The following is an 11735-nucleotide window of genomic DNA, read 5'->3' on the forward strand; positions in this document are numbered from 1 at the left end:
GTCATGGTAGTTTGAGGCGGAGTCTTGTTGATGGGAGGTGGAGTCTTGTTGATGGGAGGCGGGGTCATAGTAGTTTGAAGCGGAGTCTTGTTGATGGGAGGCGGGGTCATAGTAGTTTGAAGCGGAGTCTTGTTGATGGGAGGCCTTTTACTTTCTTCTGACAAACAAACAAAAGTTTTTAACTTGATAACTTTTGTATTTGGTTCATTTTTTTAGGTTAATGCAAGTCAGACAGCTCAGAACATTTAAAGTTTATTAAAGTAGCCGAGTCCATTTTACATTAAGTAAACAACCGTTTGTTGGTTAAATCCTTCTGTTTCTGTGTGTCCACAGACCAGGACGAGTGTCTGATCAGGAACATGTGTCTCAACGGTTTGTGCATCAACGAAGACGGCAGCTTTAAGTGCATCTGCAAACCTGGATTCCTGCTCGACACCAGTGGACGCATGTGTGTTGGTGAGGCGCTTTCTTCTTTCTGTTTCCATGGAGCTAACAGGGTGGTTAGTTAAGTAAGTTTTAAAAATCCCCTGAAAACCCCCTCAGCCAGCTGGACATGTTGATGTTTGGGGCCCGCCTATCCTGAGGTCCTAACAGACCGCCTGATCTAAACCCATCTTGGACTCATCCTGAGCCTGAAAGATCAAGATGCTGTAAAACATCTACAATAAATTTAGGCTTTTGTTGTGTTTGATTTGCTCTAAACTCTAAACACACTCAGAATAAATTTTAGAGGCGTTACCACCCAGCTGGTCCCGTCAGGATGTCCAGACGTTTGGTCTCAGAGACACTGCCCCGGTTCAGTCAGATCAGAACAAATAAGAGGAGAGGGTGTGGGTGAAGTGCGCTGATGTATGCGGTCACTAATGAAATGTGTAGTCTGAAGGGCCCCGGGGCCACCCAAACAGAGCAGCATACTCCAATCATTTCATGTGGAGAGAAATCTGTGAAAACATGAGTCTCTGGGCTCTGGGAAGTAGGGGTGCGCAGGGTGCTGCAGCACACATTGATAGATGCCAGAGGACATGCATGTCCAAATTAATGAGTCTTCATTTAATTCCACAAAATCTTCTGATATTGTAACAAAAGCAAACAATGATAATACTGGCTGTTCGGTTAGCTCAGACGTTAGCTTTAGCTCAGTTTATCAGAGCTGCTGATCAGGACAGCTTCAGTCCGGTCCTCATGTCCTCGGCAGCAGCTTCAGCTGACATGTCCAAGATGTCCCTCAGAGCAGCTGAATGCTTGTCGCTGGCTTCGATCCTCGCAGGAAGTAAACAACTCTGGATCTCAGTGCTCAAAGTTCTGTTCAGCTAACGTTCAGCTAACGTTTAGCTAACGTTCAGCTAACCTTCAGCTAACATTCAGCTAACCTTCAGCTGTGATGGTTTGTGAAGTTTAGTCAGTCTGGTAAATAAACCAGCACTGCTGCAGTGGGTCTGTGTGTAAAATGTTCCTCAGAAAGCTGTTTGAAACATGCTGCATATCTGTCTGTATTCCACTGCACGTGTTGGCCCCCCTCCCTCACAGCCGTGTTCGTCTGATTGCAGACATCGATGAGTGTGAGACTCCAGGTATGTGCATGAACGGCCACTGCGTGAACACGGAGGGCTCGTTCCGCTGCGAGTGCATGGCTGGGATGGCAGTGGGCCTGGACGGACGGGTCTGTGTCGGTGAGTAAGACTTCCTTTACCTGAAACCACAACAAGCTGGAAGCAGCTCCTGCTCCAGGTTCCTGTTGCAGCTCGAAGACACTAACAGTCATTCAGGGGTGTAAAGAGGATTCTCAGGCATCCAGGACATCAGGATCCTAAGTCCTGGAAGAAGGTTCTCCTCTGATCCAAAAGGCCTGAGCTCTGAGGTCTACAGGACAAATAACTGCTTCTGATTCTGACCACCCAGAAACAAAAGAGTTTATCCCTTAAAATCCACAGACGTGTCAGCAAAGCTCCAGTGCAGCAGGTCTACAGAACTAAAAGGATCAGAAATATTGGCTCTCCAATCATCCAGAACAATATTTGATATTTTGGTGATGAGATATTTAAACCTCAGTGTGATAAACAGGAGAAAACTCAGTCATGCTGTTGCATCCACTCACTGATTAATGTTTCTGCCTCCAGTCGATCCTTCATGTCCTTGTTTTCAACATTCCAAGTTTTCCCTAAATGACTCTTTTTCACACATCATGTGAGAAGTGTTGAAATGCTGTTTGTTCTTTCTTGGGATGATTTCAGAGCAGCAGAATGCCTTCAGTCCCTGAGGAAGAAAAAAACAATGGTTTGTTGCATCGTTTCTCTGTTTTCCTCTGTGTTCTCACACGCTCTGTATGTGTTTGGTGACGCAGATACACACATGCGCAGCTCGTGTTACGGCAGCTACAAGCGAGGCCAGTGCATCCAGCCGTTATTTGGAGCTGTGACCAAATCTGAGTGCTGCTGCGCCAACACAGAGTACGCCTACGGAGAGCCCTGCCAACCCTGTCCGTCCCAAAGCTCCGGTACGGATCCACGTTCAGAGCCACTTCCTGCTCCTGCAAACACACTCCTGCACATCGCCCGAGCCGCTTCCTGTTCCTGCAAACACACTCCTGCACATCGCCCGATCCACTTCCTGCAAACACACTCCTGCACATCGCCCGAGCCACTTCCTGCTCCTGCAAACACACTCCTGCACATCGCCCACCGCCCTGCATGCCCAAGTTTTAAACAAACATCTCATCCTGTCTGTTAGCACTGTTCATCCAGTCATTCGTTTGAGAATTTAAAATCCATCCTGTGGTTCATGAAATGTGCTGCTAACAGACGCAGGGAAGTACATGATCGCCCATCTTTCATGGTGGCGTTTGATTAAAAAGCTGCAGGTTGCAGGATGAAGTGAAGCTGAGCCTCTGCAGACATGTTATTTAGTCACTTCTCATTAGTTCTCCACATGAGATGCTTTTCTTTACATCCCGGCTAAATGAGAAGGCGTAGAAACGGATAATGACCTGGTTTTAAGGAATCTGCTCTTTTTAGCTGCTCACTCAGCTGTTCTTCTTTAAACCAAACTGTGTGTGTTTTCTGCAGCTGAGTTCCTGGCACTGTGTCCCAGCGGTGTCGGTACCACCGGCGATGGACGAGGTAACCTCCACCACTCCTCGGTTTAGTTTCTGCACTTTTAGAGCGTTGGAGCTGTAGTTTTTTCTGCTGTTTGGATCAAGTTCTGACTGAACACTGGACAAACTGTTAGCATTGCAGAATAAAACTTCCTGTAAGGGTTCAGGTTTTCTCCCTGAGCTCTCCTGACACCTGAGTTACTGTTTGAAAGCTGGACCGTTCCGGTCAAACTGTCCCGGAGCGGGTCGAGTGTTGACTCCATCAGATTGATCACGAACAGGTCTGTGAGGCCCTCAGATGTCCGGGTGCACCAGACAGCTGAGGTTGTGTTTGTAGGCAAAAATAGGAATTATTTTAGGAGTTTGAAGCCTGATTTGAATAAAACAGTTTGATTTTCTTCTGTCTTAAGAGCCAACTTTATTCAGAAACATCTGAGGCTACAGTCCTGAACATCCAGGTCTAAAAAAAAAAAAATATTAAGAACTGGTCCAAATCAGCCGATCTTTTTTAGCAGATTAAATCATAAACGTGGGGTTGAAGTGCAGCCAAAGAAATAATGTGCCAGGGTACAAGCTGTGCACATGAAAACAGGTCCACTGGTCAGAAAATGAGCTGATTTCCTCACAAATCTCCAGCAGTCGAACCCTAACAGCTTCTTTCAGCTGATTTGAGTTTCAGCTGGATTTGAGTTTTTACTGAAACGTTCAGCAGCATTTTCTTTGCCTCCTCAGATATTAATGAATGCGCTCTGGACCCTGACATCTGTCAGAACGGAGAGTGTGAGAACATGCTGAGGACGTACAAATGCACCTGCAACGAGGGCTTCGAGGTGGACCTTACAGGCAAAAACTGTGTCGGTGGGTGGATCGCCCTGAGATGATCGCATCTTCTCAGAGAACAGGACCGTGACTGTGAGCTTTTGATTGTTTCCAGATATCGATGAGTGCCTGATGAACAGGCTGCTGTGTGACAACGGCCTGTGCAGAAACACACCTGGGAGTTTCACCTGTCAGTGTCCCAAAGGTTTCCGCTTTGATCCGAGGACGGACGTCTGCGAGGGTCAGAGACAGGCTCAGTCCGCTGTCCTGCAGCATCACTTCCTGTCTGAGACGTTTCAGCTCTCAGTCGATTTGTTTGTGTGTCTGCAGACGTGAATGAGTGCGAGTCCAGCCCCTGCATCAACGGAGACTGTCAGAACAGCAAGGGCTCGTTCGTTTGCACGTGCTCAGTGGGCAGTTCTCTGGACAAAAGCCAGCTGGAGTGTATCGGTAGGAAAACTCATACGTCTTTCTTTCTGCTGTTATTGGCCTCTAAAGAAAGCTGTTTTTATAAAAGCTGTGCAGTTTGGAGACAAAAGAGTTCCTGTAGTTCCTGTGTGTGGATTTGAGCAGGCTTAGTGTGTTAGAAACCCTAACAACAATGGAGCTTCTTCTACATCTGAACGGTTTTGTTCCCATTAAACTTTGACTGTTTTCTGTAACGCTTTAAGATTAAAAGTTAACAGTTATAAAAAACTGCAGATGTTTTTAGCCACGCTCCAGATATTCCTGATGTGTATTTTGTTGGATCAACATGTGTTGATAATGTCATAAAACAGAGACGACTAAGAGCACCTGCTGGCTGAAGATCATCAACAACCGCTGCGAGGTGAACATTAACGGAGCGACGCTGAAATCTCACTGCTGCGCCACGCTGGGAGAAGCCTGGAACAGCCCCTGTGCTAAATGTGAAAAAGGTCCACCGCTTTTATTTTAACGGGATTGTTTCAAAGCAGAACACAGAAAGACAAATGAGTTATTTGTGTTTTTTCATTTTAGACTGCTTTGGTTCATTTTAGGCCTGTGGAATCAGACATGTGGCCTCAGAGATGCTTTCATGTCTGATGATAGAAGAAAAGTGAAACCTGGCTTCATTCAGCGTTTAATCCGAACACAAAAGATAAAACTTACACACCTTTTCTGTTTTTCAGATCCGATATGCGGTAAAGGTTTTGCCAGAGTCCGAGGAAACATCTGTGAGGGTGAGGGCTGCTTTCACGTTTCTCACTTCCTGTGGACAACTGAACTCCTCCTTCTTCTTCTTCTTGTTGCTCTGAACTCGTTGTTGTTGTTGTTGGTCTGAACCTGTTTTCTCTGCGGACCCTCAGACGTGGACGAGTGTCAGGTGTTTCCGGGGGTCTGCATTAACGGTAAATGCGTGAACACACAAGGCTCCTTCTTCTGCCAGTGCCCTCCAGGAATGACGATCGACATCACCGGCAGGACGTGCATCGGTCGGTGTTTTGTGCTTTAAATAATGAGTGTGAAGCATGGAAACAGCCTGGAAACGACGTGTTTCGTCCGTGCAGACCTGCGTACGGAGCACTGTTACCTGACCCATGACGATGAGCGCTGTGGGTTGGCCATCTCAGGGAAGCACCGCGTGGATGCCTGCTGCTGCTCCGTCGGCGTCGCCTGGGGCCCCGAATGTGACGAATGTCCAGAGAAGGGGACTCCGGAGTTCACTCAGCTCTGTCCTCGGGGCCCCGGCTTCTCACACAGAGGAGACTTCATCAACGGCAGACCCTTCCTGAAAGGTACGGTGCTGCTGGTCGACCCCCTGAGCTGTCGGTGCTCCACACCCTGACCGCCTGTGTTTCGCTCTGCAGACATCAATGAATGCAGGATGATCAACACGCTGTGCTCCAACGGGAAGTGCAGGAACACCATCGGCAGCTTCCGCTGTCGCTGCGATAACGGATACGCTCTGGACTCCGACGAGAGGAACTGCACAGGTGAGAAAAGGCAAAGATCAACCTTCGACAATGAGCCAGTTAGAATTTAGGCCAGCGTGAGTTCGAGAGGCTGAGATGGTTTGGACATGTCCAGAGGAGGGACAGTGGACATATTGGACAAGGGACTAAGAGCACAGAGAAGGTAGACACCAAAATGTTTTCTTTTTCCTCGCTGACATGTAAATAATCCCAAATTGTCTGCGGTTCTCTGGCTGCACTCCTTTTGCAGCCCGGCTGACAGAGTGGCGAGCGGGGTGGGCGGGGTTTGTTTATCAGCAGGACATCAGCTCAGATCCAGCAGCTGGATCCAGTGAGAAAGTCAGTGAGTCTGAGAAACCACCGGCAGCTGATTTCTGCTGATTTCTGCTGCTTTTGTTTCTGGAAATGACACCATCACACAGGCTCCGCCCTTCTCCGCCTGCCATCACTTCTACCCGGGTCATCGCCCGGCTGACTGAAAAGGAACGCAGCTTTTAATGCTTCAATGTTGAAACTTTGGAGTTTAAAGCAGTTTTTGATGGAGGAAATTTACTCATTAATTACTGATTTATTAAATTCATTATCACTGAAAATAATTCAGAGTAAACTTTTAAAAGGAGCAAAAATACCCAGGAGTCAGAAGATTTTCACCTAATTTCTCCCACTTGTCATTAAGCTTCTTCGGTCTGAGGGGAACCTGGTTCTGTTGGACCTGGTTCTATTGGACCTGGTTCTGTTGGACCTGTGACAGAAATCCAGGGTTAAAGTTCTTTGCAGCGTTTTTCTTCAGAAACCTCCTGACTCCTGGGCAGTGGAGGAGACCTGCAGGGAGTCTGAAGGTTTGAGTTTAAAAACCTCTCAGTCTGAGGAGGAATCTGCAGAAGGAGCCACTTTATCTCCCTGTAATCTCATTTTACAGCCTGCTTCCATGCTCTGTGCCTCACTTCGACCCCAGTCTGCTGCTGTTTAACCTTTCCTGCATCTTCGTTGGTGACGTTTCTGTGTTTCAAACGGTGTCCTGCAGACATCGACGAGTGCCGGATATCCCCCGACCTGTGTGGACAGGGCAGGTGCGTGAACACGCCCGGAGATTTTGAGTGCGAGTGCTTCGAGGGCTACGAGAGCGGCTTCATGATGATGAAGAACTGCATGGGTGAGTAGAACTCCCTCATCTGGACCCACTCAAGATGCACAGACCAGATCTGGTTCAGCTCCGTCATATGAAATGATTTAGGTTTTAAAGTAATGAGAGAGAAACGGGATCTTTGACGCGCCCTGTTCAAGTGTCCATATCTGAGAGCTGATCCAGACTTTAATAGTCTCCAGCTACAGGGAGGGTCCGCCACACGGTCCCAGTCCTGGATCCAGACCAGCGGTCATAAAGCCCTGATGAGGTGCTTAAACAGACACGCCACCGAGGTGGATGATGTCATCTGATATTAGCGGGCCGTGCTCATGTCTTCGTGTTTCTGAGACTGGAAAAGTCCCGGCCTGGACCGTCCAAATGTCCTCACAGAGACATTCTTCTGATGATTCTTCGTGTGAACGCTGATTCTGGGATCCAGCTGCTTCTACAGACTTTGTGCTGATTTAACGTTCACGAATCAAAACCTTTGGCTGCTGGAGCTTTTAGTTTCTGTGACCTTTAGACTTTAACTTTATTTACAAATATAATAAAAACACAGATTATTTCCTCCAGAAACTTAGAATCCGCTTCAGCTGCTCACTCTGGGTTTGTTTTCTTATAGTCCTTTTAGCTTTTAGCTGGTGTTTTTCTCCTTGTAGCATTTAGCTGTTGTTTTGCTCCTTTTAGCTTTTAGCTGTTGTTTTGCTCCTTGTAGCTGTTTTGCTCCTGTTAGCTTTTAGCTGTTGTTTAGCTAGCTTTCCTAACTCAGTTTCATCTTCTCCTCCGTCAGCATCACTGTTTTCACTGTTTTCACAGAAAATGCAGTTTGTCTGTTTTTTGTTTCTTTAATTGTCTCCAGAAGTTCAACCAGCTGATCAGAAACATTTTTATGTTCCGTTTTCTGTTCATTAACGTTTTATTTGTTGGGTGAAACAGCCTCGTTAAATCAAGAGCTGAAGTTCTCATTAAACCTAACCTCTGACAAGAAAAGCGTCTGCGGGCGATAATGTACTCATCGATTGATTCTCCAGTTCAGTCAACGAGGTTATTAACGATCAGTTGAAGCACATGTTTGACCTCTGACCTCTGACCTCCGTCTCCTCTGTCAGACATCGATGAGTGTGAGAGGAACCCCCTGCTCTGCCGTGGAGGGGAATGTGTGAACACGGAGGGCAGCTTCCAGTGCACGTGCCCCGACGGCCACGAGATCGCTCCTGACGGCTCCGCCTGCCTCGGTGAGGATCCTTCTCTGCTCTGGATGCTGCACCCTGATGGAGCTAATCAGCTGTTACTTTCAGATCAGCATGAGATATTTCACTAACAAACACTCAGACAGCACAGTTACATTATTGCCCTCCTGAGGTTCAGTGGCCGCATGTGGAGGTTCAACTCTCGCATTTAAAGCAGTTTAATTTGTTTCAGAAATGAGTCTTTTTCTTGTCTCTCAGTTTTTGTGAATCCTATTTATTCATGAAATGATGTTTCTGATGCTGGTGTTGTTTTTCCACAGATATAAACGAGTGTGAGTTGAGCGACAGGCTGTGCAGGAACGGTCAGTGTGTGAACATGGTCGGCCGGTACCAGTGTGTGTGCAACACGGGCTATAAGTCCACCGAAGACCGGCTGGACTGTGTCGGTACGTTCTCGATCCGGGACGGTTTTCCTGTCGGACTCAGACGGTTCTGCTTGTTGCTGACTTTCTGTCCGTCTGGTTTCTCTGCTGGCCAGACATCGATGAGTGCACGATCGAGAACGGTGGCTGTGAGACTTTCTGCACCAACTCGGAGGGCAGCTACGAGTGCAGCTGCCGCGGCGGCTACGCTCTGATGCCGGACCTGAGGACCTGCACCGGTGAGTGCTGCTGTGGTTCTGTTGGGCCTGTTGGATCGACTGCAGGTCAGCTCACCCCTCCCCTGGTTTTAATTAGAATCAGCCGTCCTTTAAGCAGACAGAAGGAAGAGGGGAAGAAACAGGACTTCAAGAACTTCACAACATAAACACTTTGTTACGTAAACATGTAAACAAAGATATTTACAAGGACTCAGTTAAAAAAGCAAAGATTTACTGAAAAGTTTAACAGTCAGAGAAAATGAAAGCATCTCTCAGAGCAGCAGCTTTAAAAGCTCAAGAAGAAGAAGAAGAACAGCGTTAAAATAAAAGAGTCCAGCTTTAAAGAAAAGGTCTGAACCGTTTCGTACCCAGCTGACAGAAAACATCCGTCTCTGGTTTTTATCCAGAGGTTCATCAGGAGAGGTTCATTCCACCATGTTGCTGTTTGGCCGCAGGTTGTTTGGGTTCCTCAGACTCTCACTCCTTTGATTTTACAAACAGAAACCAAAGAGTGGAGTTTTACTGTAACTCGTGGTCCAGATGTCCTGTGAAGCCGCTCCACAGAGAGCCGTACGGCTGCTTTCTGACTGCTTCAACATTTAAATCAGCAGGTTTGGATCAGTCTGGACCTGGTGTCTCATGTTCTCCTGTTCTCGTCACTCTTCCAGAGCGTCGGCAGCCCTCAGCCCTCAGCCCTCAGCAGAAGTTTCCGTCTCTCCTGCTTGACCTGCCTCTCTGTTTTCACTCCTCAGATATCGACGAGTGCGAGGAGACGCCCGATGTGTGCGACGGGGGACAGTGCACCAACACTCCGGGGACGTTCCAGTGTCTGTGCTTCGACGGCTTCATGTCCTCGGAGGACATGAAGACCTGCCTGGGTAACAAGGAGCACATTTCTGCAGCTCTGAACTGATTGGATCCAGGAGGCCTGAATTCTCTGAGATTTACTGAAACGACGTAATGCTCCACTTCAAGGGGCTCCAGAGTCTGAGTCATGAGAACGAGGCGTGGTGACTCAGACCTGGGAGAGCAGCGACTTGTTGCTGAACATCGTGTTATTGTGGCCGAGCGCGGAGGAATGTGTGACATTTAGACGTCTGCTTCCACTAAGACAAAACAAAAAGCTGATGTAAAAATGCCTGAACACTTAAAGAGCAGGGTGTATTTATATTTGTGACCCTGTGGAAGGAAGAATCAGCAAACGCTTTTATGAATTCTAACAAACCTTTTTCTTTCCTCTAGTTCTGTTTATCAAACTAATCTTCCTGGTTTCCTGGTTTCCTGTAGACGTGGACGAATGTGATCTGAACCAAAACATCTGTCTGAGCGGGAACTGCGAGAACACGAAGGGATCCTTCATCTGTCACTGTGAGCTGGGATACTCTGTCCGCAAGGGGAGCACGGGTTGTACAGGTGAGTCCGACGGTGTTTCCAGGTCTGGAACAAACCAAACAGAGCCTGGACAAACATTAGTGTCCTCTGCTGCCTTTTCTGAAAGTTTCAACTTTAAAGATGTCTCAGACAAGTGAAACTCAGGGGACTGAGAACATCTTGTGATCTGAAGCCAGTTTGTGAAACGAGCTGCGGCTGCTGGAGACACGAACTGTGAGAAAAAGGAGAATTTTCTGCTGCAGTCTCAGCAGAAAGCCAGGTTTTTGTGCACGGCTTGCAAAACTTTATTCTAGGCCGTGCACATTTTTGAGTTTATTTTCTTCTGCTCAAATTCACCGACATGAGTCTCAGAGAGATGCTGGCTTTAGGCACGCAGACAGTTATTTTAACTCTGTATTTTCACGATAAACTTACAAAAATAAAAGCCCTGATGTGAAAACCCTCCCAGGAAATGTTCAGAGTCTGTTTCATCCTGGTGAACGTGTGAAAACCCCGGGTGGCGAGTGAAAGAAAAGCATTCTGGGAGAAAGTCTAACCAGAAGAAGCTCTGACTTCTGTCTGAGCTGCTGAGAAACACGCTCACGAGCACACGTATGATGCTGCGCACGTGCGGCGGCGGTGAGGTCACCGTCTTGCATCACGTTGCACCTTTTGTTTGTTCCTGTGTTGCTCTTTCATTAAACATGACGTGATGGTTGGAAAGGCTCTGCAGCACGTAATCACCTGTAACGGCTCCAGGACACATAAATACTGAGTCCTGCGTTCGCCTGGACCCGCTCGGCATCCAGCGTGGACCCAGTCTGATTTATCACACCACTTACTTTGAGATTAGGGGCTGGTTGTAAGTTTGCTCAGTGATTTTATCATCACGTCTTAGTTAAGATGCAAATAAACACGTTTGTCAGGAGTTGGATTCACACAGTTCTTCTCTTGCTGCTGTTGTTCACGACTTCAGCTCCTGTCAGCTGTGCAGGATGGTAGCAGCCTTATTAAAGTCTGCAGCTACACATGCAAAGGAAAATGGTTCTTTTCTTTCCTGATTGGGTTCACCTGGATGGATTCTTGGTGTCTGTGTGAATGAAGCTCTGTTCTGATCCAGCTGTTGATGAGAACCTGAGAACATCCTGTACATTTAGGCTCATTATGTTCCAGGTTTAAACCTTGTCACCGTGTCTGTACGCTGTGTTTGATCAGCTGGAGGACATATTGGCTCACTTATTGACATGTTGAAGGTGAGTTTAACCAACCGTTTGGGAGAAACTCTCCCTCTGAGGCAAAACGCCACCATAATACAGTTTTAATGTTTTAGGACATAATAAAACTGATCTGTACTCTCAGTGGGTTCCTGGTTGTGGAGGAGTTGTGGCCCACTCTTCTTTCCAGCTTTGTTTTCTGCTCAGCTCTCTGAGGTTCTGGTTCTGGACAGATGGCCTCACATCTGACTCCAGAATCAGCCCAAACCATCAGCCCTCCACCACCGTGCTGACAGCTGCAGTGCATTCTGGGTAAACATCTGTCCTCTGGGCTGGTTCTGCTCCAGAAG

The 11735-nt window shown here is 47.4% G+C and overlaps 1 protein-coding gene across 1 annotated transcript in view; it reads left to right on the forward strand.

The window, feature by feature from the left end:
* The window catches only part of fbn1 (fibrillin 1), a 53763-nt gene that overhangs the window by 14754 nt on the left and 27274 nt on the right, over positions 1 to 11735 (forward strand). The window contains exons 9-26 of the mRNA XM_037979892.1: positions 334 to 456; positions 1548 to 1670; positions 2342 to 2494; positions 3063 to 3116; positions 3824 to 3949; positions 4026 to 4151; positions 4241 to 4360; positions 4690 to 4827; positions 5062 to 5112; positions 5239 to 5364; positions 5440 to 5667; positions 5740 to 5865; positions 6869 to 6997; positions 8080 to 8205; positions 8481 to 8606; positions 8699 to 8821; positions 9553 to 9678; positions 10088 to 10213. Of these exons, the coding sequence (XP_037835820.1) occupies positions 334 to 456; positions 1548 to 1670; positions 2342 to 2494; positions 3063 to 3116; positions 3824 to 3949; positions 4026 to 4151; positions 4241 to 4360; positions 4690 to 4827; positions 5062 to 5112; positions 5239 to 5364; positions 5440 to 5667; positions 5740 to 5865; positions 6869 to 6997; positions 8080 to 8205; positions 8481 to 8606; positions 8699 to 8821; positions 9553 to 9678; positions 10088 to 10213 (2250 nt within the window). The remainder of the gene's footprint in view (positions 1 to 333; positions 457 to 1547; positions 1671 to 2341; positions 2495 to 3062; positions 3117 to 3823; positions 3950 to 4025; positions 4152 to 4240; positions 4361 to 4689; positions 4828 to 5061; positions 5113 to 5238; positions 5365 to 5439; positions 5668 to 5739; positions 5866 to 6868; positions 6998 to 8079; positions 8206 to 8480; positions 8607 to 8698; positions 8822 to 9552; positions 9679 to 10087; positions 10214 to 11735) is intronic.

This window comes from Kryptolebias marmoratus, linkage group LG15 (genome assembly GCF_001649575.2).
Source record: "Kryptolebias marmoratus isolate JLee-2015 linkage group LG15, ASM164957v2, whole genome shotgun sequence".
Taxonomy (NCBI): domain Eukaryota; kingdom Metazoa; phylum Chordata; class Actinopteri; order Cyprinodontiformes; family Rivulidae; genus Kryptolebias; species Kryptolebias marmoratus.